The sequence below is a fragment of the Equus quagga genome, chromosome 14 (genome assembly GCF_021613505.1).
Source record: "Equus quagga isolate Etosha38 chromosome 14, UCLA_HA_Equagga_1.0, whole genome shotgun sequence".
NCBI classification, from domain to species: domain Eukaryota; kingdom Metazoa; phylum Chordata; class Mammalia; order Perissodactyla; family Equidae; genus Equus; species Equus quagga.
In genome coordinates, this window is record NC_060280.1 from 22936475 (window position 1) to 22962200 (window position 25726).

Consider the following 25726-nt stretch of genomic DNA (forward strand, 5'->3'; position numbering starts at 1 on the left):
CAAAACTTGGGTCCGCCCTCTGATGGGTATGGTTTCTTTCCCATCTTCAGCTCAGTGTCTACTTCAACAGGATTATTTCTATCTTGCTTTAATTTATTGTATGACCTTGAGCAGCTTTTTTCTTGCTCTGGGTCTCAGTTTCCCCAACTGTTACAAGATGAAGTGTCAAGGAAGCCCTCTCCCAACATACCATGCCTCTGATCATCCATGTATTTCTCCTTGGTGAGGTCATCTATTCTTCCCTCTTTGTCATTGTGTGTGTGGAGGGGTGTACTTGCTGTCCCTGCCTTTCTCTGGCACCAGATCAGTCTTATAACCAAAAGGGAGGCTGCTCCGGAAGTCCTATTCAGGTCCAGTCCCCTCGCCCTGCCTCATTATTGCTGGCCAGTAAGGGTGCCTCCAACGGGCAGAAGCTTGGCCAGGTTCTGACACCGGAGAAGGGTGCATTAAAAAGGCCCTACTCTTTAATTTCTGTGCACCTGTTATGGTCTGACTCGTGGTGTTTCAAACACACATTGAATAAAATGAGTCTTACTATACAGTGCTTCCTCTTTTATCTTTTCATTAAAATTTTAATAAGCATCTATTAATATAGTACCTTAACAATGACACAACTTTAGGAGAATGTGCTCAAGAATCATGACGTGTCATGGATATCCCACCTCCCACCCCCATTCCCAGCTATTACATACAACACTGGAGTGTGGGTGAATCCAGGATGACAACCAGAGAGAATACACACAGCCTCATCTAGCCTCAGACCACGGGCTTTGTGGCAGGGGGTCATGCACAGGAGTGAGAAGCAGGGGGAGGGACCTGACAGGAAGGACTCCACAAAATCTGATGTCTCATCACCTGCCCCCAAAAAGTCCAGAAAGGAAGTTTAGGAGGAAGCCAAGTCATTTATTATCTTTTGAAGAGACTGGGTGAGGGAGGAGGGGGCAAAGTCACAGTATTTAACTTGAAAGGAATGACAGGACTTTTTAGTGCAAAACAGTCTGTTGGTTAGGGAAGTGTGAGAATAGGCCAGCTGGTGTTTCCAACACTAATTGGGGAAGGGCACTGTGAGGTCAAACTGGGGGCAGCCTGGAGCATCTCAGGAGTCAGTCCCATGCCAGGCTCCAGAGCCCTAGAAGAATCAATGCCATTGCCATATGTGTGTGTGAGAGGCAGGTCAGCCTCTGTCAGACTTCCTGCTGTGTAGGGATAGTCCACTGCTAGGGACCCTGTTTCTGTGTACGTCCAAGATCAGTGCCATGTTACTATGTGCCCAGCTCAGTCCCATATTAACAATGTGCCTCATTTCCTGTGTGGGGATCTGGTTTGTTTCCTTTGTGTCAGGTAAGCCATCTTTTCCTGTGCATTGGGGTTAGTCCATGCTGTTGTGTGTCAATCTCCTATGTCAGTTAGTCTGTGTCTCTTGTGTGTCTGGATGGGGCTGTGCTTGTAGGAATCAGTCTGTCCTGCCTTAGCCCCCACTCCCCCTCCACCCCTCAGCCAGGCCCCAGCGTGCTGATGGTGGTGTAGCTCAGCCTAGACAGCGAAGCAATGGAGGGGGTGGGAGGGTCCTCATCTGGAAGAGGCCTGGGGCGTGCTCGTGGAGGCCGGGGGCAGCAGCGGGCGCACGTGTCGAGGCAGGCCTGGCGAAAGCGACGGTGCATGAAGCAGTAGACCAGGGGGTTAACACAGGCCGAGGTATAGCTCAGCAAGTGGATGAAAGAGATGGGTGCACCCGAAAGTGCGCGGTGTGCACCAGGGCCGTCGAAGGCGCGCCACGTGTTGGCGCTGTATACTGGCAGCCAACACAGGAAAAAAAGGACGACAATCACCAGCAACATCCGCACCACGCGCTTCTTCGCTAGCAGTTTGGCCTGGGTGGGCCGGGGGCTGGATCCTGGCCCAGGAGTGGGCGCAGTCAGCGCGGACAGCTCCAGTGCAGGCCGGGAGCGCGGAAGCTGCACGTAACAGCCATCGCCGTCCTCACCAGCCAGCCCGAGCTCTGGCCGGCAACGTCCGTTCTGGTGGGCAGCGCCTGAGCACAGAACGTGGGTTGTCAGAGTAGTAGGCTGAGTGTCAATCTTCAGCCTAACCTTCACCTGACCCCCCCATTTACAGCCTCGCTGCCGACGCACTCCTTTCTGCCCCACCCCCTCTAGGCCCCGCCCCTTTCTAAAGCCCTGCCCATCCTGGATTTCACCCACCTGGTCCCGCCCCACCCGGCGGCCCTCCTTGGCTTCGGAGTCGGTTCTGGTTCTCGTTGTCACTGTCACCATCAAAGCGGAGCCCTAAGTAGAGCTCGCGGGAGATAAGCCCGTAGGCCACCGCCATAACCACACCCGGGACGAAGAACAAGAGTAGGAGCAGCAGCACAGACCTGGAGGCAGAGCACAGACTATAACGCGGGTCTCTGTCTAGCTACGATAACAGATGGAGGAAGAGCAAAGGATTTTCCAGGGCTGGCGGCCAAGCCCCAGAGGTAGATTTGGGAGTGCTCCTGCGAAGGGTTAGAGAACTGGGAGGGGCCTCAAATGGGAATCCCAGAGTGGTGAGTGCAGAAAGGGAACTGAAGCGGTAATTCTGGGAGCAGCTGGAGGAAGATTCTGGGGAAAGGTTGTAAACATCTAATGGAGATGGAGAAGGGAATTCCCAGAAATAGGTTAATGGGCTCTCTCACCAGGTTTGGCGAACTCGCGCACTGGGCCAGCGATGCACACACTGCAGCACACGGGGTCCCGCTGGCTGCAAGGTAGTGTACACGGGGTAGGGCACCATGAGCAGTCCGGACAGCATCCACGTGGCTACAATCACACGAGCTGCGTGGGAGCGCGTCTGCCACACGCGCGCCTGCAGTGGTCGGCAGATGGCGCTGTACCGCTCCAGGGCGATGGCCACGAGGCTTAGCGTGGACACACTCACAGATACCCCTAAGGAATGGAAGAGGAAGTAGTCTCTAGGAAGCTTGCACTACATATTCACCAGTGGGACTTCCCCAACCTGCACTGGAAACATCCTGACATCCAGCAAGGACTTTAGGAGAGGAGAGAGGCAACAGGGTGGGGGGTGGGGGTGGGGGGGGGTGTGTCGAGCAGGTTAGTTCTCTCACTTACCCATGAGATAGGAAACTGCCTTGCAGACGACTGTGCCAAAGATGAATCTACCCATGAGATTCGGCAGGAGGGTGAAGGGCATGCAGGCCACAGCCAGCAAGAGGTCGCTGACTGCCAATGATAGCAGGAAGGCGTTGGTGACTGTCCTCAGGCGGCGGCTCAGTCCCAGGACGACGATGATAAGCACATTTCCTCCAACACTCATCAGAAAAATCACTGCGTAAAGGGTGACCCTAATGGCCAGCTCCAATTCTGGGTAGGAAAAGGTAGAGATGGCAGTAGGGGTCTGGCCCCCACTCAGCGAAACCCTCCAATCTGACTTATCCCCAAACCCCAGTACACAGCCAGACCCCTCTGCATCCCAAGACACCCTACCCACTACCCGATTGGACCCACTCAGTAAATGGTGAACTTGAATCCTTTACCCTTCTAACTCCTTGAGGCTTAGTTAAGTTGGCCTAACTCTACCCTTCCTTAAGAAAGCCCATCTCTTCTCAAGCTTTGCTCCAAATTCTTCCTTCTTTTTGCAGACAAACTTCTTGAAAGGATTATTTGCATCCCCTCATTCACTCTTCAGTCCATTACAATCCAGTGCCCTGTCCCCGCATCACTGTTTGGACACTTCTTCCCAAGGTCACTAAGCTTTAACTGCCTTAGTTAAAGGTCTCTTTGCAATCTGTTCTGCTTGACCTCCCCGTAGCGTTTGACACTGTTGACCATGCACTACCTTTTGAAATACAGGTCAGATCATGTCCTTATATTGCCTAAAAACAACCCTTTACCTACTCTCTACTGTCTGCAACACTTGAGCATGTCATCCAGATTCTCTGAGAACTGCCCTCTCCCTCCCCCCACCTCCTCCCTGCAATGCACCCACTTAAGCCACTGGATGACTCAGTTTCTTGAAGGCATCATGCACACCCATGACTCCCTCCCTCCAGGCTCACATTGGTTTCTCAGCTTGCAATGCTCTTCTACCAACCCCCCACTAATACCCCTCCATCACAAACTTATTTTCTGTATCTGGTGAGTTCCTATTCACCATCATCCTTCAAGACTCAGGTCCACTGTCCCCTCTTCTGTAAGGCCTTTCTGGACACCTCATTTGGAGTTAATCTCTCCTTCCTCTGACCCATGCATGTTTCTTACACATCTGTTAGAACCCTTTTTACTTTCTTCCTTGTATTTTAATTATCTCCAAACATTCATTCTCACTCAACAAACATTTACAGAGGACTCCCTTTATGCCAGGCACTGGGGACAAAGAGGTGAACATGACAAATTCCCTGCCACTTGAGATCTCACAGTCTAGAGGGAAACTCAGACATAGAAACAGATAATTGCCACACAGTGTAATAAAGAGTGAGGTTGAGGAAGATACAAAGTGCTGTGGGAGCTCAGAGGAGGGACACCAGTGTTGCTGGGCTAGACAGAGGGCTGACCCCATTCATTTGTGTTATTGTCTATTGGGAGATGGATTCATCTTTGGGCCTCCATGTCACAGCCAAGCAGACCCAGACAAAATTGAATTGAATTAAACTGGACCCAGTCACCCATGCCCATGGCCTCAGCACGAGAGAGACTGGAGCTTGAAGGGAGAGAGGGCAGGGGCAGAGCCTTCCGGGTTGGGAAGAGGGAAGGGCCTAGAGCTGCAGCTCCCTCTTCTGCAGCCCCATACTTTGGCTGCCTTTTGCCATAGCCTGCGAATTAATAAACTATTTTCTCATAACAATAACCAACTTATTCAGAAGCTATTGTAGGCATCGTCAGTAATATTTACAAGAAAGCCCCAACATTACTTGCTCAGAGTACATAGCAAATAAGGGGCCAAATCAGAATAGAAGTCAAGTCTCCAGATCCCTAAAATGCTGCCTCCTACTACTCCCTAGCTCCTCTGTCATTCATCATGCTGCCTCCTTCTCCCAATCAAATCTCAATCTCCGTGCCTCATTCTCCCTCTGCCCTCTCTCATGGTGTTTCTCACTGTATTATTATGTTTAATTCTCTATCTCCACCAACAGACTATGAGCTTCTTGAGGACAGGAGCAATGTCCATCTTGGTCTTCAGCATATCCCTAACACTTGGCATAATGTCCTGCATGTAGGAGGTTTTAACACGTGCTTGTTAATGAATCTTGACTGAATCTCTGTCACTCTCCACACAAATGCATCTGCTTTGTCCTCCCTCACCCATCCTTCACCTCTGTGCCTCTAGATTCCAGCATACCCTCTCCTCTCTGCCTTTGTCTCTTTGGAGACACACTTGGAGGTTTCTTGGGGGGGGGGGGGCGTGTCATTCACAGGCTGTGATTTTGTATATGTTACTTTTACTATTATATGCAAACCATCTGTGTCTCATTTAGAAGCTGGGCGCCTCTCTTCCATAGGCAGGGAAGGCTATGGAAGGCTTATGTGTGGTGAATTTGAGGGGGTGTGTGTGAGTGTACAGGGGGCAAAAAGGAAACTTTGGGAGAGAGATCTCTGTCAGAGAGGTCCTTGGACCCAGAAAAATAGAGCTGGCGATCTATCTTGCACTCTTTGTGTCTCCTCCCAGTCCACTGCCCTTCCCCCCTCTCCATATCACCCCTTAATCTCTCTAGTCCTATCATCTCTCTCAGATCCTCCTCTGGATGCTTCTCTTCAAGTAGTTCTTGATTCAATAATCACACCTCACTTTGGTTCAGCACTCTTAAGTATGAGAAGCACATTTCTCATTCATTCATCCAGTTCATGTGTCTCGTGTGTGTCAGAAAGATGAGAATATGCCCACCCTTATGAATTTCCCAATCTGCATGGGACTCCTAAAAACTAGAGGACAAAGTCCCAGTAAAAATGACCAGCAATTGTACAGCACTTTGCTGTTTTACTGGGCATTCTCAGCTATTACCTTATTTCTAGCCACCACTCTCTCTCCAAGTCTTTGCTATTAAACAGTTCGGAGATGTGAAAAAGACTAATTAAAAACAATCTTAGAGCTAGGAGTCTGGGCAGAGGGAGGGATGAATAGGTGGAGCAAAGAGGACTTTCAAGGCAGTGAAACTGTTCTGCATGGTACTATAACGGGTGGGCAGATGTCATTATACATTTGTCAAAACCCATAGAACATACAACACAAAGAGTGAATCCTAATGTAAACTATGGAATTTAGTTAATAATGTATCGGTATTGGCTATCAACTGTAATAAATGTACCACACTAATGCAAGATGTTAAGAATAGGGGAAACTGTGTGGTGTGTGTGTGTGTGAATGGAAACTCCCTGTATGCCTGTTCAATTTTTCTGTAAACCTAAAACTGCTGTAAAAATAGTCTCTTAATTTTTAAAAAAGTCATAAAAGAAGCAATCAGAATGAAGACGTCTGTGTGTGTGTGCGTACATACATGTTTGTATGAATCCATGTGTGTTTGTGTGGTGGAATATGAGTGACTACAGTGGCTTCACAGCGACTAGGAACCTAAAGCATAGTGGAAGAATGGGAGATGGCACCTCTAAGGGTACAGCCACTAGTGCCTTGACAGTCTACCTGTGGGCATCATTCTGCTGGGGATGAGAGGAGAGCAGAAATCAGATCATGGCACTCAGAAGACTGGGACAGTTCAATTCTGTTTCTGGGGTCTAGAGGATCTGCATTTGTTCTGTCCAGATGATGGCAGAGAAGTATGGGCACAAAAATCCAGATAATGTGACACAAAACAAAAACCAGGCTTTTCTAAGAAATGACTCCACAGAATACTGAAGCTGCTGATGCCTCAAATCCTGCCTTCCATTGGTGTGTTGCATCTGGTCACTCATGTACACAGACATCAAAGTAACACCCATGTCTCTGTGGTGACTATGGATAGCATCCACCTGATTGTGAGTAACAGCTGGACAAATGGGGACATCCAAATGTCAATGAGTACTAACTGAGGGAGCAAAAGTAATATGCAAGGGTGTGTAGGTAGTATCAGAGTAAGCATTGGGTAATACTTTAGTCTGTGAGATCATATCTGGGTGGGTGAAAGTAACACATATTTTTGTGGGCAATATCTGGAGAAGGGTAACAGCTACACGTCTATGGGTAATATCTGATTGAGTGTGGTTTACGTGTAGGTTTAGGTAATATCTGAGTTAGTATTGTAAAATTTGTTCCAATTTTAGTATATGTGCTATTGAGGGAGCATTTGTTGTAACATTTGAATGAGCAGGGGTAATATCTGTAGATAGCATCTCATTTGTAGGTAACATCTTCAGGAAGCACGGGTTGCATTCAGAGGTCTGAATGTGAATGGAGGATTATCCAGTGATGATGGTAATAGCTAAGTGAGTAGAAGTAATATCCAAGTATGTGTGGACAATATTTAAGTGAGTATGGATGTGAGATGTTAACATTTTAAGATGTAGAGTGATATGTTAATCTGATTGATTAAAATAACTGAGCACCTGAGTGAACATAGGTACTCTGAGTTTTTGTGGGTAATAGCTTAATGTGTGAGAGGAATATCTGTGATTTTATGGGTAATATCTGGAGAAGAGTTACTTAAATGAGTATGGGTAATATCTGATTGTGTGTGGTTAATAAAATGAAAGTGAGTCTGTTTGATGGATGAGTAACATCTAAATGACTGTGGGCAATATTAAAACGACTATGGGTGACACCTACTTTTCTGTGGTTAGCATCTGAGTGAACATGGGTAACACTCTAGTCTGTGTGGATTATATCAGAATAATGTAGGTAACATCCAAATTCCTACTGGTGACACTGGAGTGAGCCTGGGTAATATGCCTCTGTGGAAGTAATATCTGAGTGAGTGTGGCTAACAGAGTCTGTGGGTAACTTCTGACTGCCTGTGTAACATCCGACTGTGTGTGGGTAACAACATCCAAATGGGTGAGGCCAATTCTTACACCTGATTCACTTCACATTCTGCTTTCTCAGCGTCCCTTGCTTTATTGACTATCCCTGCTATCTTCTGCACCTTCAACCTTCCTCTCTCTTGGATCATTGCCCATCAACATTTAAAAGATGCTCTTGTCTTAACTACACACACATACCCACAAGACGAAACTAAACATGCACACACATACCCTTCCTCAACCCCATGCTATTTCTAGCACTATCTTGTTTTTTCTTTTGTCTCCCTCCCTGCCAAACGTCTTGAAAGTTTTGTCTACACACCCTGGTTCACTTCTCATAACTCCCTGCCCCACTGGCCCAAACTACAACCTGCTGTAGTCAGGCCTGAAGACCCACAACTCCTCCTAAGTACTTTCTTGTTATTGAATCCAAAGGATGCTGTTCTGTTCTTATCCAACTTAAATCAGCAGCATTTGATATCACTTATCCCACCCTGCTTGAAATTTTCTTTTTCCTTGCCTTCATGTCTCTCTGATGGTTTCGTCTGGATCTCATTCATGGACTTTCCTTCCCTTGCCTGGCTTTTAAATATTGGTTTTCTTCAGGGTCTTGTCCCAGGACCTCTTTTCTTTTCATCCTACACAATCTTTGTATGATTTTATCTATTCCTATGGCTTCTGTTACCTCCCCTAGGAAGACCTTTCAAGTCTGTATTTCCAGCTTATACCTCTCCCCAATGTTCCAGCCCCCTGGATTTGACAGCTTACTGGGCAACCCCACCTGGATAGCTCACCAGTATGTAAACTCAGTGGGTTCCAAACTGAATTTATACTCTCCTCTTTCAAACCTGTCTCTGTCCCTTTGTTATCCTTCTCATTATATGGCACTAACATCCATCCAATTGTCCAAGCCAGAAACCTAGATGTCATCCCTTGACCTCTTCCTCCTCTCCATTTCTAATAAATCGCCAAGTTCTGTTGATTCCACTTCCTGAAGTGCCTCTCAAATCCATCCACTTCTCTCCATTCCCACTGCTAGTACCTTAGTCTAAGCCTGCATCATTTTTCACAGAGAGCAGTCTAATATAATAGCCTTTGGAAGTATCCCCCTGCCTCCCGTCTTTCATGTCTTGTCCTCCAATCCGTGCTGTACACTACAGAACTAATCCTGACTGTACTACTGAACCTTTCAGTAGTTCTCAGTGCTTTCAAGATAAAATCGACATTACTCAGATAAGTCTATAAGGCTCTCCGTAAAACCTCTGGGCTGGTCTTCATCCTGGGGGTTCATTGTGCCTCTCTTATGGTACATGTCTCAGGCACTCAGAAACTACAACACACTGAACAAAAGTGCCATGGATTTAAACTTTGGGCGTTTATACATATTGTTCCTCTCCTTGGGTTGTTTTTTGCCCTTTCTGCCCCTTCACTTGGCTGGCTCTCCTTCAGGTTTTTATTTTCATTCAATTCATACTTCACCTCCCCAGGAGGCCAACTTTGATTCCCAAGGCTAGGCTAGGCTAGAGGTGCTCCTCTTCTGTGTCCCTACAGCCCTCTCAGGGCACTTTCCACTCTGCTACAATTCCCTGCTGACTTGTCTGTCTCCCCCACTAACCTGTGAGCTCCATGAAACAGGAGCTCTGTCAGTTTTGTTCTTCTCACATCTCTGGTGCCTAGCACAATCTCTGGTTCGATAAATATTTGTTGAAGGAAAGGATATGACAAATAGAAATGGCAAGCAATAGGATATATTGGAGTATATGAGGAAGCCATTTGGGGTAAGCCTAATTTGGCCTGACTTTGTTTTTTCCAAAAGGGCCTGACATGGCCATCAAGCATGCCTTGTATATCTGCCTTAAACATTTCCTGTGGCAAGAACAAATGCCCTTAAGATAAAGGTGCAACTCCCCCAGCCCATATTGGCCTTTCCTTAAGGATAAGCATCTTTCCTTAGGCTGGGAACTGATTGCTGCACTCACCTTTGACCACCCAGCTCCCCTATGACCATCCAACTCGAGACAACAGACCTGCCACCCTGCTGTGTCCACCGAGACAGCTGACCTACCTGCTGTGTCCATCCATGGCTGTGCTGACAGAGCAGTCTTGCGACTATTGTAAAAGGGACATTTCAATCATATGTGAAACATCCTGTTTGGGGGGATAGAACCACTCTGTGCTCCCCACTTCTTCAGTGCCCTTTCTTCTTTCAGGAGGAAAGGCCCTGGGCCACGGTCCTCACATTTTAGCTCAGAATAAACTCTCCCAAATTTTCATTAATAGATTGGTTATGGATTATTTTCGTCGACAGATCTAAGTGAGAGCGTTTAACAACTGGTCTGAGAAAGCATGCATTGTTTTGCGGGGTAAAGTAATACTTGAATTACAATTTATTCCCACTTTCCCTTCTTGAGCTTGGAATAATTTCCTTCTGCTTAACACTGTTCCTTCTCCTAGAATCCTGCTTCTTCCTTTTCTGCCTACTGAACTTCATCTTCAAGACTCAGCTCCCAGGCTCCCTCTGTGAAGTTCTCAGACCTCATCTCCTTTGGGTGCCCACAATTCAGACCCTCTCGTGGGACTTCCCGTGCTGACTGTGACTTCTCCATTGGTTTTCTCTGCCCTCTGTACTAACTATGGATAAGGGTCCAGATTGGGTCTAGTATATCCCTGTGTCCCCAGCACCTCGCCCAGGGACTACAATAGCAGGTATCCAGTAAACATTTAAGGAAAGAAATGATGCAGGAAGGGGAAAAATATATTTTGAGCTGGGTCATCAAGAAAATGTGGATACTGGCAGATGGGAGGAGTGAAAGTCATTTTGGGGACTGGATGAATGGAAGCAGTCTGGGAGTGTGAGGAAAAGTTGGTGGCACAAAGGGATGGGGTGATGAATGGGGCAGTCAGGCTCCAGGAGGGTGAAACCTAAGGAAGGGCAGCTTGGAGGGACTTGGAAGGGACTTGGAGACATTACTCAGAGACAGAGAAAGGGAGAGGGTACAGAGCCTTCAGAAGAACTCCGACTTGGGAGGCATGGGGATTAGAGGATGAGTGAAATGGAGACAGGCAGCTCTAGGGAGCAGCCCCCAATACCCAGCCTAATTCAGGTTAGAAGATCTCTTTTAGGAAGCCTGGCGGGTTAAGCTGGGGGAGCACAGGAGATTCTAACTCTAACTTCCCATTCAGGCCTTCCAGAGCACTCCCTCCCCCAACCAGCACCCTTCTTTTTCCCAGTCTTGCCTTCCTTTCTTTCCTTCCCCGTTATGGCTTTGTAAACTGGGTGTAAAAGGAAAAGAGAGACCTGGAAATTTGGCAAGAGGAGGTCCTTGCCTCCCCACCATCTGCATCTAGGAGGGGGCTGTGTGTTGGGGAGGATGCTGTGTTTTGGGGGTGACCAGGAGCTCTGGGTGTGATCAGGGGACCAGGGTGTGAAGGGGCTCTGACTGGATAGTGTGAAGCTGTGATGGAGTTTTATGAGCTGTGGGGGACAAATGTGTCAGGAGGAGCTGTTTGGGGACTGAAGGAGTTCTATGAAGGGTGGTGTGGGCATCCGAGGAGGCAGTGTTGAGGCTGTGGGGGGCCTTCTTTTGTGCTGTTTGGTGCAGTGAGAAGGAGCTTGTGGAGGGGGCTTAGGGAGGCACCCACCTCGTGTCCCGGCTCCGCGGATGCGAGGGGGCTCGCAGCTGAGGTTGCCAGTACCGCTGCTGTTGAGGAGGGGGCCCCCTGGGCGGCACAAGGAAGCCCCCGGCCCGGGTCCGGATCCCTGCACGCTCTGGTTCAGCTTTAGCAGCTCCATGGCCCTGGCCCAGCCGCCGCCTCTCTCCGCTCGCCGGGCGGGCTCCCGCTGCGGCTCCACCTGCTCACGCTGCGATTCCGGCTGAGACTCCTGCCCCGCCTGGTCCCCGCCCCCAACCTTGGCCCCTGCCCCGCCACTCCTCCTCCCCTCGCCTCGCCTAGGCTCGCGTCCTTCCCAGGCTCGGGTCCGCTCTGTCCCACCAGGTGACTCTCCGCCCCCTCTCCTGCTCAGGGCTTACTCGCCCCCCTGTGTTACTGTCCTCCAGGCTCGCCCCTCCCTAGATCTCTCCGGTCTTCTCTTGGAGATTTTCTTCCCGCCCACTCTCCTTCACCACGGGTTCCGGGGATTCTCGAGCGTGTGTGTGTGTGTGTGTGTGTGTGTGTTGGCTGGGGGTTAGGGGCGGATGGAGAGGTTGAGAGGAAGGAGGTTGCGGGGGAGGGAAGGTAAGAGTGGTATGGTAGGGCGCGGCTGCGGTGGGGTCTAACATCTTTCCCTGGTGGGTCAGAGGACATGGAGGTGGCAACTGAGACAGGGGCGGCATGGGGGTCCCTAGCTGCGGCATAGATGCTTTAGCGCGCGACGAGCGCCGCGGTTACTGTACTGTGCGGCAGCTGCCACAGCGACCGCAACACTATCGCTCCCGTAGTTCCCTGCAGCTCCTCGTCCCGGGGCCGGAGTAGCCCATGTATCTGCCTCCGCACTCTCCATCTCCTACTTCAGGCCCAACACCCAGGCTTCCATCCAAAGCTCCCAAGGAACCTCCCGCAGCGGACGAGGATCGGGGGGCGGGGGGGGGGGGGGGGGGGGGCGCCCGTTTCCCCCCGGGGGGCGCCGGGGGGGGGGAGGGGGCGGGCCGGGGGGGGGGTGCGTTTTTGGGGGGGGGGGGCGGGGGGGGGGGGGAAACCGCCCAAAGAAAGGGGGGGGGGGGGGGGGGGGGGGGGGTATGGTTCCAATCCTGGCCCAGCGCAGGCGTATGAGAGAGGAGGCAGCCGGCTTTCTCCGTGGTCTCCAGGCAGCGCCCACTCTCATCCAACACACTGACGCTCCCTGTTTGCTCTCAGCGCAGGTCGAGCAGCCTCTACAGGGCGTCAGGTTCCCACGGGAGGGGGCCAGGAGCCGGAAGGGGGCTGCATCACTGGGGTGCAGCGGGAACAAATCTGAAAAGGGCATGCGCAGGACCGAGGTGGGTTCAGCTCCCTGGGCAGGACTTGAGTCCTCTATCAGACCTGCTCACTATCCATTCTCCTCCATTCCAAAGAAACTCCAGTATGACCTGAAATTCTTCTCTGGCCCCCAGCAGTAGCTGTCAAAGACGGGAGCATTAGTCAAAGAGCAGATTAGACTGGGATGAGGTCTGAGTTGATGGGGAACTGAGAGCCCTATCCAATCAGTCTTTTGGAGATGATCTGGTCCAACCAGCACTGAGTTTATAGGCACTGGGGCATTGAAGGAAGATTTAAGCCTGAGCTATGTGGGGATGTTGTCACCTGCTTCCCCTCACCTGCCTCCTGGCATTGCCTGCCTTCCCCTTCAGAAAGCCCTGGACCAGAGTAGCCTCATTTGCTGTTTGTTCAGCTCCAGCACAGGTGGGGCCTCAGATAACCTGCTGGACTTTTCCCACATTGGATAACCGTAGGATGTGGGCACCGGGGAGCAAAGGAAATGTAGAGGAGAGAGGAGTGGAAAGAGGAGAAGTAGACGGGCATCCACTTGTTCAGCAAAGTATGTGCCAGGTAGCCAAATATAGGGCTGTGCACTAGCTGTCCCATACAGTTTGCGCCCAAGTAGCTCCCACTCTAGTGGGAGAAAATGACAGGTCAGCCAATGATTACACCAAGATGCACAAATCAGAAATTTAGGAATCATCCTGGATGCCTTACTCCCTTATGCTCCTTCATCCCTGTAGCGGAGACTATGACGAAAAGCCCAGACTAACGCTTCAAAAATGAAGGATTTATTCTCCAGCTGCTGAGAGTGCTGTTGGAAGACAGCCCTCAACTGTCAGCACCTTTGGCTCTTGCCTGAGCTGAAGAAAGCTCGCTTATCCAAGGTCATGGTTCTTTTCTGGGGCATCCTGCATCCAATGACTGATCCACATAGAGGCACAAAGGTTCAGCCCCCCGCCACAACTGAGGACGATTTTGAAAGACGTTCACAGCTCCTCATGGGGTTGACCCAGGCCTTTGTTGGGACTGAATTACTGCTCAGCTTCTCCCTTCACTCAAACCTACTTTCATCCTCTCTCTTACACAGGTGTTGACTCCAAGAGCACGCCTTAGTAAACATCCTCCACAATAATCCCTGTCTTAGAGTCTGCTTCCTGGGGAACATAGCTGCTTCAGTCTCGTATTCAATTAATCATGAAGTCCTGTTGATTTTAGCTACTCAGTGTTCCTTGAATTGGTCTGCTTGCATCTAAACTGCCATTGCCCTGCTGTTTCTTGTACTACTCTTCTAGCCTCCTAAATCGTCCACCACATTTTACTGATGCCTCTTTTCATTCATCTTCTACCTCAAAGCCAGAGTGATATGTTCAGCATACAGATCTGATTATGCTACTCTTCTGACCTTTGTTTAGGGATAGAGAAAACCTTTTAACAGAGTCTATGAAGCCTGTAAGGCTTGGGTTCTACTGACCTCTCTAACCACCTTATTTTAAGTCACTCTGTTTCTTGTTCTCTCCACTATAGACACATTGGCCTTTATTTAGTGCATTTTTTGCATATAAGTTCTCCAGTTATATGGCTTTTCACATGCTCTCTGGAAGCTTTCCTTCCTTATCTAATTAGCGCCTACTCATCTGTCTTATCTCAGCTCAAGATCTCAGCATTTCTCGCAGATATTTTTCCTGACTTCCTCTCTTGCAATAAGTAGAGTTATAAGAGGACCCCCCATGACTCTCACTCTAGTATAATCTCCTTCCCTTTAGTGTGGGTGGAAACCGTAAATATGATGAAATACTACTTCTATCGTTATATTATATGGCAAAAGGGATTTTGCAGATGTAATTAATGTTACTAATCAGTTGACCTCAAGATAGAGAGATTATCCAACTAGCCCTAACCAAATCACATGAGTCCTTTCAAAGCTGAAAGTTTTTTCTGGTTGGCAGCGGAAGAGGAAGTCAGAGAGATTTGAAGGAGAAGGATTCAACACGCTGTTGCTGGTACTGTTGCAGGCTTGAAGATGGAGGGGGCCCTCAGGCAAGGAATGCAGGTGGCTGTGGTTGGCTTGAGGATGGAGGAGGGCACAGAGCAAGTACCTGAGAGTGGCCTCTAGTTGACAGCAGTCTCTGGCTGATAGCCAGCAAGACAATAGGGACTTCAGTCCTACCACTGTGAGTAACTGGATCCTGCTAATGACAGGAATGAGCTTGGAAGCAGATTCTTCCCCAGAACCTCCAGAAGAGAATTTAGTTTGTCTGACACTCTGACTTCAGCCTGGTGATACCCTGAGCAGAGAACCCAGCCATACTGTACCAGACTTCTAGCTGACATATCTGTGAGCTAATAAATGGATGTTGTTTTAAGCCACCAAATTTGTGATAATTTGTTACAGTAGCAGTAGAAAATAACACATCTCTCATCTCAGGTGATAGCAAACGCAGACCCTTACAAACCATGCAAAGAAGTGGGAGCATTGAATATTTGTTAAGATTTAGAAAGATCTGGAGAGACTGCAGTGGCAGCTGGTGTGGAGAGCAACTTGAGGGGTGGGACCAACTGAGAGTCCATGACAGTTATTCAGGTGACAGATAATAGTGGCATGAACTATAGTCGTGGGGGTAGCAGAGAAGATGGACCCCAGAGCTATTTAGGAGGTAGAGAGACAGAATTTAGAGACCATTTGCATGTGGAAGGTGAGGGAGAAGGATGAGATTAAAATGAACTAGGTTTCTGGTAACTTAGGATAGGAACTATTGAACAATCACCTCCTATGTTCCAAGCAAATCCTCGCAAAGAACTACAGATTTAGGCCCAAGATTATTGATGACCATTTTAGATGAAAAAAACTAGCTCAGAGAGAGTTTTAGTAACTTTCCCAAAGCCACAAAGCTGAAAAGGCCACAATTCAAAGCCAGGGATTTTGGAAATCAGAATTCATGTGCTCATACTACACTGTTTCCCAGAATGTGTATGTTTTACTGAATTTCTCTGATCACTTTCTTTCTTTCATTTTACATAATATTTTTTCAAACTTTGTTGACTCATAAAATCTCTAATTTCATCACACACACACACACACACACCATCCTTCACTCACAATAAATAAGCCAGCCTCACACATGATAGAGAAAATGGAAACTATCAGACAGCAACTTCCACCAGTGAGTCTGTTCCATTTTGGACGTATTAAGTTTCAGATGCCTATTAAACACCTAAGTAGGAATTCCAGTAGGAAGCTGAATATACAGGTTGCATAGGAAGTACTATAAACCATAGAATTAATGAGAGTGTGTTGAATAAGAAGAAATGAGGAACCAGGTCAGAAATCTGGAAAAGACCATTATTTAAAGGCTGGGTAGAGAAAGACCAGCCTGCAAAAGGTGCTGAACTGAGCCAAATGCTCCTCCTGGATCAAAAAAAAAAAAAAAAAATGAGGACTGAAAACTGTGCTTTGAATTCAGTGACCTGGAGAGCCTCAGCATGCTTGGAAAGAGCCGTTTTGGTGAGGTCGTAGAGGCAGAAGACAGATCGGGTGTGCGGAAAACTGAATGTGATGGGAGAAAGAGCAGCAAGTAACTTTAGGCAAGGCTTTTAGAAGAATAGTTATTAAGGAAAGGAAAGTGGGTAGTAACAAGAGGGGGCTGTGGAATAAAAGATGTTTTTTAAGATGGAAGAACTAGAAGAATACATTTTTGCTGATGGAATTACCCCAACATATAGAAAAGACTGAAGATGGGGAGGGGCAGCAAAGTTAATTGTTAATGCAAAGAAAAAGAGAGGCAGGGAGAGGGGGTGAGAGAGAGAGAGAGAGAGAGAGAGAGAGAGAGAGAGAGACACGTCAGTTAATTACTAATGCAAGATTCCTGAGCAGGAAGGGAGGTATGGAACCCACAGCACGTGTGGAGTGTTCTAGCTTTTGATAGTAGAGACTCAATTGTATGAGGAAGTTATTAGAAGAGAATAATTATAGGTGAAAATAAGTCATGGCCCACCAGATAACAACTATATTTCACAGACTCTTTTGCAGCCAAATGAGGCTTTATGACTACATTCTGACAGTGGTTATGGGTAGAAGTGATAAGTGCAGCTCCCAGATCAAGCCCTTGAAAGAGAGGAGTGGACTCCCTTTTCCTCATTATCCTTTCCTGCAGGTTGAATATGGATGTAAAGGTAAGTCACTTTCATTTACACAGTGAGGGTAATACACTAGGGATGGCAGAGTGACAAGATGGAAGGAGCGTGGGTCTCCTATACTCTAAAGCCATTTTGCCCCCTCTGGTTCTCCTGTATGAAAAAGAAAGAAACTGCAATCTTAAGGCTCTACAGTTTTTTCTCTCACTTGTCACAGCAACTTGATCTGTATCTTACTGAAGACAGTAGATGTGTAGCTTTAATGGGGAGCTGCTGGCTGATAGTTCCTACTTTCTCTATGAATTTGGGGATCTGGTCACAGTAAGTGGTGTGAGTGTGTGTCTGTGTCTGAGTGTGTGTGTGTGCGTGGATAGGATTGAAATTTTAGGAGTCAAGATTGTTCAAGAAAACTGTATAGATTACGAAAGGGAAAGTGGAGACAAAAGGAATGTAGTAAGATAGTTACAAAAGAATTGAGGACTCATTTAAGAGTTAGTAATCAAGAATTTCTACTGGTATCAGTTTCTCCAGCAGAGCTCAGGTAGTTGGATGCAAGCAGGGAGAATGTAGATACTTTAGTTCATTCAAAGTTAAGATTTTATCAGATGGCTGGGATGGAAAAACAAAGGGTCAAGGGTGAAATAATGGGCCATGGAATCTCAGCTGGAGAAGACAGAACCATGAGGTAGGTGACAAAGTCTAAAGTGAGTAAAGTAGGCTCCAGAAGATTGGGAGTTGTCAGCAATGAAAAAGGGAAGACAGTAGCACAATGAATGTATGAGTGCCAAGGAGCAGGGGTTTATTGAGAATGGGGAAGAAGCATTGGTGAATGCAGAGGACCCCAAATCAAGTATGGGGGTTGTGAGAGAATGAGAAGTCACCCTTTTCTGCAGACGATGTACCATCCTTATGGGAGTGCTGGTTTTAGTTAACACAGGAGTTAGGAGAGTGTTCAAAGAAGTTGAGGATTTAAGAGTTTGCAGATGTTGGAAAGGAGTTACAGAGGACAAAACTCCTCTGAGAAGCTTTCCTTAACTCCACAAGTCTGGGTTAGGTGCCTCTCCTGTGGACTTCTTTAACTCCTTGTACTTCTCATAGCAGTTCTTACAGTTACATGTCTTGCAATTGCCCTTTGTCTATATTTCAAGGGTCTGGCTCCTGCCCTTTTCCTCAACAGTTTCTCAAACCACTCTTCACACTTCTTTTATTACTTATTTTTTAGCTTTTCTTTTTGCCCAGAGAATCTTGAATTGCTTATAGCTTCAGGGTGCATTCCACATTACTCATCACCCTTGTCCCTTGCTCATATTTTCTTCTCTGACTAAATATAGATGGGTGATGGGAGGTGAGGGCAAGGAGATTGTGGGCATAGATTGTGGGCATAGATTGTTTCAAGGAGATGGTTTGTAAAGAGGAAAACACCAAGTGATAGGTGCAGTGGATAAGGGGGTGTGTACCACGAGCAGAGGAGGGGATGAAAATGCGGTGCTAAGACGGTCGAAGCTTATTTCTCAAAATCAGGAAATTCCATCTATGCCAGGGAGTAAGCCAGCATTTGGGAGGAATGGGATTGCTCAGAGCCAGGAAACAGGGGGACTTTAGATCAGAGCAAGGAGGAACTGGAAAGTCAGTGTGGGTAGCAAGAGGAAAGAGACCTGGACCCTTGTCCCAGAATAAACCAGAAACCTAAGAGGTCAAGGAAGCAAGGGTAAGGTGTCCCGAAGTAGGGCCAAGCTCAGTCCTGAGGGCAGCTGCCTTTCTGACTCAAAAAGGTTGTCAGGTTTTTGTTTTCTGTGTGTGTGTATTTGTGTGTGTGTGTGTGTGTGTGTTTTGAAGGAGGATGCAGGCCCACCCAGCTTGACTCTTGTAGCTCTAAAAATTTTCCCTTAGAGAAGTCTCAATCACCCAGCTACTGCCCCACAGGCCCAAATGTGGGCACATGATCCTTCTTTCAATATTCTATATCAGAGTTGAGATAAGAGGGGAAAGTTTAAACAACACTTCAGTAAATGTTCAGGGGAAACAACTAAGGGAGGAGAATGTAGTGCCTAATGCATAGCCAGACGACCTGCTGTATAAGGTAACACTTATTCTAGGTAGGTTGCAGGGCCACACCATGTCAGCACTTTACTCAGGACACACAGTGTTCACACACACAGTGGTATGAGGGTTGTGGAATAGGCTCTGCCTCCAGCATCCCTGGCTCTGACACACACATGCAGCTGGAATCCAGTCTAGGGGAGAAACTAGTCACAATTTAGTCTTTGGGGTGCCCACTTGCCCATTGGCTCAGCCCCTCCCTCTGTGTCTGATTAGGCTGCCTTCTTCCCACATCTCCCCACATCTTTCAAGGCCTTCTCTTCTCTGCATTTCTGCGATGTGCAGATATGCTTCTGTGCTGAGCTCCTGCCCACACACTCCCTGCCCACGTAGGAGGCCCTTCTCTTGGGACAATTAAACAAAGAGGGAGGGCACTGAGAAGACAGAAAGGCTGGAGCTGGAGCACCAGAGATGTTGCGCAGAGGAAAGAAACCAAGGAAAGGACTAGCTTTCCAGATCCTGGAGCTTGTGCTGGGGAGAGCAGAGGCACAAATCTTCGGGCTAGCTCCCAATGGGTGGTTACACATGACTTCAGATGTGGGCTCTCATGTCTGAGAGGTAGGTCAACAGGGGCCTGGATCCCCCAGGTCAGGGCATGACTTGAGGTCTAACAAAGCCACAGGAAGGCTCACGAGGGAAGTCACCCAGAGAGAAGGCTTCCATGAACACATCCAAGTTATCAGTCTCTGGGGACCTGTGGGACCTGCTGGTGAAGGGCAAGGGTGCGGACAACAGGCCAAGGTACTGAAACTGGAAAGGCAATGACAGACCTTAAGAGGGCCCATGCGTTCTGGGGTGAAAAGCACAAGGATTTTTCAAGGTGTTGGGGGAGACACTCCTGAATGTATCCAGCCATTTGATGGCACTGCCCCCAACAGTGCTGTCTCTGATTTGGCACAACTTCCTCTGTAATGTCTCTCAGCATCATCACTGCTGCATTTTAGTCTTTGTTAAAAAATCTGAAGAAAGGTTTTCACAAATCAGTAGAGACCACAATTCTGTCCCTGAGATTCCATTTCTCCCTGGATGAATCTCCCAGCTTTAAAAGGCAATGCCATCCTGAGGCCTGGGAGGGAGCCAGACAAGGGGAGGGACGGAGTGCCCTAGGCCCTCTGCTGGCCAGACCTGGTATTGCCAGCACAGCCCGGAGGCCCAGGGCCAAACAGAGCACCACAACCTGTGCTCCAGGGCCCTCAAAGGCACAACTGCTCCTAGAGAAATAGGAACAATGGTCATAGCTACCATTCATTATTAAGCAGGTACTGTCTGTCAGGCTCTAGTAGGCAGTTTGCACTCATTATCTCATTTACATTTTAATTCTCCAAGCATTTCTTTCAACAACCCTGAAAGATTTTGTAAGAGGCTGAGTCCCCCAGTTAGTAAGAGATGTTTCGGAACTAAAATCCTACTCCGATTGGCTCCAAGCATCTGACTGGCTCCAAGCTCTTTCCCCTCTCTTGTGCTTATAAGTCAGCCTAATACTTGCCCTGACTGGGCTGTGACTCTGACCCTGGCTCTAACCCAGCTAGATTATCCACTTTTGATCTGAGCCTCAAGCCAAACCCTCGCTTCAGCCTCAAACTAGAATCCACCCACCTTGCCTCCTGCTCCTGGCTCTTGATTCCTGGCTTCCAGTGTTTGCACTAGATCTTCCCTGGGGTTGGATGGCCCTTCTCCCTACTAATTTGATTTCCTTCCAAGCTCGATACTTTATTTCCATCTGTCTTCAGGGCTAGCAGCCAAATCCTCAGAAAGAAAAGGGTGAAGTGTGGAGGACCAAACAAGCTGTGAACACTGAGGAAGAGTGTATATCCCAAGTGTTAGCCGGGCGAGGTGTCCTGAGGTTAGTGACCCAAGGTGGGAAGTGGGTGAGGCCCTAGGTCCTGTGGGAGGGAAAAGAGCTAAGCCAGAGCAGCTGGGCTCTCAGCAGGAGGTCCCTTTGACATTCTTGACACCCATGTAGGAATCTAGCAGTGACTCCAAAACTCCTGCCCTCCTCTCACTGTATGTGTGCAGAAGGGAGAGCTGGCATTGGCAGCTCTTCTCCAGAGCAGTGGGTGGTCCCTTGTCTCTGGCTGCAGCCTTGAGATCACACTTCAGCACGTTGGGCAGGCTTGCTGGTGACTGGCTCCTTCTCCCCTGATTACCAGTGTTACTGCTTGCAACAGTCATTCTCAAGAAAGGAAGGAACTTGCCTGGCCTCAGCCTCAAGCTGAGGTAATCTCTTTCCTTATCTCTCTAAGAGAAGCAGTAAGACAGACCTAGGTTTTATGCCATCTGACTGAGGAGCCCTGTGATATTGGCCAAGTTATCTAACCTCCCAGAGCCTGGGTTTTCTCATTTCAAAATGGGGTAATAATAGAACTTTCACATTTGGTTGTAAGGGTTAATTGAGAGAATGCACTTAGCTCAAGGCCTGGCATGAAACAGCTTCTTAATAAATTGTATCTAATACTTTTAATTGTTTATGGGCTTCAGTTTCCTGATCTGGAAAAATGAGCATAATAATAATAATTTAAACTTCTTAATGTTTTTCTAAGAACCCAATGAGATAATGGATATAGAGCAGTTATGAATGATTCCATAACAGTGTAAAAAATTGGATATTTCCTTGATTCTCTAAATCAGACAATTCTCAGCTAACCTTTTAACCACCTACCTTATGGAAAATTTAATCTCACTTGTGTTTTGTGGCTTTCTTTCCAATCTGTTTTCCCCTAGTTGAGCATCTTGCAAAAGTCTCTGGGGGTTTTATGTTGGACAGAATAACTGGAGGTGGGGAGGGCCTCGGCCTTCAGACCATGCCTGTTATGCTGGTGTGCACCTTGTTCAGGCCTGTCCTCCCCCTTGAGGGTGCTGCTTTGAGGCTTCAGTGCCAGCTTGGACATGGTGATCTTTCCTGTTTCCATTCAATTCTTAATGTTCTCTATTCTGGGCCCCCTGTGAAAGTGGGGTCCAGGCTACTTTTCTCCCCAGAAACATTGTGATACGTAGAATTTTGGCTCCCATTACCTTTGTCCTCTGGTGTTATTCCTGGGATTTTGGCAAAAGGGGCTGCAGATTTAATTAAGATTAATAATCATCTGACCTTAAAATAGATTATCCTGGATTATCTCAATGGACCTAATCTAATCATATGAGCTTAAAAAACAGAGATCTTCCTTAGCCTTGTAATAGAAGGGAAAGTAAGAGATTTGAGGAAAGAGGAAGATTTAACTTGACTTTGTTGGCTCGAAGATGAAGGGCCCATATGTCAAGGAAATAAGGACCTCAGTCCTACAACCAAAAGGAATGGAATTCTTTCAATAACCTGAATGATCTTGGAATCAGATTCTTCCCCAGAGCTTCCAGAAAAGAGCCCAGTTGACACCTTGATTTTGGCCTTGGGAGGCCCTGAACAGAGGGCCCAGTTGAGCCACACTGTGCCTGGATTTCTGACTCACAGAACTGTAAGATAATAACGGGGTACTGTTTTAAGCTGTTAAATTTGTGGTAATATGTTACAGCAGCAAAAGAACACTAATACAGTGCTCAAGAATCCCATTCCTTTTCTTAGTCTTGGGGACTCTCCTCTCCTCAGGTCCTGAAGATTCTGTTTCTTCAACTCTAAGCCCTCACAGACGGTTGGGCACAATTCACCCCCTAGGTGAAGTGTTTGTAAAAGTCTAGGAGCCTTGCTTTTCACAAACAAAACCTAGGGCAGAGAGTTTCTGAAAATTTCTATTTTTGATGCTGCAATTTAAAAAGGTTTAAGTCTAGGGGATACAAAGATTTATGTAGTTTCTTATGATGGGAGGAGGGACAAAATGAACAAATTGGAAATGAACATCTCAATAAAAGTTCCTGACACGTATATAAGTACCCAGCCTAGTACTTAACATACAGTAACGAATATGCTTTGGAATTAAAAAAATTTGGATTTTTGTTGTTCCAGGAATTTAAAATTTGGGTTGCCTTCTGCTTATCCTGACCTAACTCTATCCAGTTTTACCCAAAATTATTAAAACATTATCTTCTGTGCCATGATGAAAAGCACTCCACAACTAAAGGACCCCAGCATGTGGAATTGCTGGTCTTCAAGGTGACTTCAGGTGTGGTGGCTCCACCATAAGGAATTTGATCTCTTCATCCTGGAACATCAGAAGCTGAGCAAGATGCACAGCTGTCCCCAGAAGAGTTTTGTTTCTGCATCCAAGATGAGCCAGATGGCCACTTATCACCCTCCTTGTGCTGTAGACCAGGATTCTATGGAGTGGCAGGGATCACCTGTTCTAAGAGACCTTTCTCTTGGGACAGGTGTGCATACTGTATTGTGTCAATGAAAAGCATATTCTCACCTCTCTAAATCCATCAGGTACTACTAAGATGGCCTTCATAACATACCCACCCATTCTAGCTCAACCTGATTTGAGGGCAGATATGGTAGGAAAACCTCTTGAGAAGCTGAACATATCTTCCTCCAAGTTTAGGCCTCTATCTGCTTCAACTCTCATCTCTTTGGTTGCCAAATATATATTTGAGTACCTGCTATGTGTCAGGTAAAGTTTTGGCCCTGAGGATACAGTGATGAACAAGACAGACTTTGGGCCAGCCCTATGGATCCCATATTTTGTAAGAAAGATAATCACAAAATAATCACATACTTTTAAGTGATTTAACATGCAATGACTCTGATAGTCTCTCCTGACACCTTGACTCCAGCCACAGCCTTAGTTTCTCTTAAAGAAAGTTTTGTTCCAAGTCCTTAATGTCTGAATGCATCTATGTCTCCTGCACCTACCATATGCAAAAGGTTGGTCAGCTTTGAGGAACCAACAGTTCTAGGGGAATGTCTCCATGACCACACATCAGCTGATGCTCCCACACATCCCGCCCTCACAGCACTGAGGGCCCTACCCTACATTCTCTCATACCACCTATAATAGTCATTTTTGATATTCTATAATTGCTGATTTGGCATCCTGAATTTATGGGCCAAGCTGATGACCAGAGTTGTTTACATCACCCCTGTGGTCTGGCTTTTGAAGGTGCTTGAAAATGATATTATGTACCTTCTAACCATAAGCTCCTAAAATGGTTTCACTTCCTGCCCAATAGGGGACATCCCCACCTAAAAACTTCCCACCACTATAGTAATAAAGGCTTTTTGTCCATGTTTTCCCCTTGCGTCTTCTGCCTCCTGATTAACCCTGGTGCGTTCCCATGTGGCCCTGTGTGGCGCAGTATGCCCCTCCTCTTGGGGACTATAAGTAATAAATTATTCTTTCAGTGGCATTGACCTGTGTCTTCACTCAGTCCTATTGATAAAGGAAATCCCAGGTACATTTTAAAACACCACCTGGCACAGCTCAGACCCAAGACTGGCTAGGCCCTGGAGGAGCTAACATTGTGATCAAGGTGAATATGATTCAGAGATGACATCAGACTCCTCCCCACAGACCCCACAACACCTTCCCTGCCCCAGACCTGCAGACCTCTTTCCAAGTATGCCAAAGTTACTCCAAAACTCCCCAAATACTAATCTTCAGTTCTCTTTAACCATGATATTCCACTCCACCCAATCTCTATTCTTTGGAATACCATATAGAGAAGGAGGGCTGGATTTCTGCTAGCATCAAGGCCAGCTTAAACAACTGGCATGGTAGGACAGGATCAGGTCAGTGGTTCTGGGAACTATTCTCCCCTTGGAATCAGTACTGAATGTGGCATAGCCCTGGTCCCAGGCTCCAGGGCTGGGCCAGAGGAAGGAAAAAGGAGCAGAGGTATCTGCTCTGGCTCACTAAGCTAGATCAAACTCCTCAGAGCTCACGAAGTTGGGGACACACACTTTGGTATGAGATGCAGTGGTCAGTGTGTGTACGTAAATAAGTCTATAAAAGCAGGTGCCCAATTACAGCAGTATGATGCATAAGCCTGTTTTGCCTTTGCTAAGTACTGATCCTCGATTCATCACGTACCCCATCCTCTTTGAATCCTACCCACCAGCTACTACACAGCCCATGCCCCTTGCCCGTGTGACCCAGAATTCAGACAGAATTCATCCTGGTCCACCAGGGCTTTGCCTTTTCCCATTAGGCCAATAAATGCTTAGTGAGGAGGCAAATACTTTATTGAAGTGCATCTTGCAGGGTATACTTGTGGACCTCCCATACGAGGGGCATTTAAAGATTGTCTTGGAAGAAGAGGGCTCTGGGTGTGGTTTTGTGTGTTCACAAGTGTGTGCAAACCTGTGGAGGGCATCTGTGTGTCTATTGGTGTATGATGCTCAGAATGTGTGTATTTATGAGGTGGACGACTGAATGTGTATATGTTACGAGGGTATAAGACATATCTATGTGTGTGAGAAAGCAAGTGTGCTCTGAGGAGAACTCCACAGCATTTTATATGGAATGCACAGTCTTGGGGCCAGAGTGTGTATGCTGGTGAGTGGGGAATGAATGTGTGCTATCCTCCTACACCCCTACGTGGGCAACTACAGACACAGTTTACTCCCATGTCTGTAACAGCAGACATGATGGCAGAGTTTCTGCAGGCAGGATTTCCTCTAACTCTGGATTTACTTGTAGGTGGGGGGCCTGAGGATAGAGATGGGG

The 25726-nt window shown here is 47.4% G+C and overlaps 1 protein-coding gene across 1 annotated transcript; it reads right to left on the reverse strand.

Annotated features, from left to right (window-relative positions):
* Window positions 1-612: 612 nt before the first annotated feature.
* CCKBR (cholecystokinin B receptor) lies at window positions 613-11739 on the reverse strand. Its single transcript, XM_046637569.1, has 5 exons — window positions 11586-11739; window positions 3108-3359; window positions 2675-2924; window positions 2202-2374; window positions 613-2032 (listed from the first exon to the last, which is right to left on the reverse strand). Exons 1-5 carry the CDS (start codon window positions 11734-11736, stop codon window positions 1494-1496), a joined length of 1365 nt encoding a protein of 454 aa, XP_046493525.1. The 5' UTR covers window positions 11737-11739; the 3' UTR covers window positions 613-1493.
* Window positions 11740-25726: the final 13987 nt, after the last annotated feature.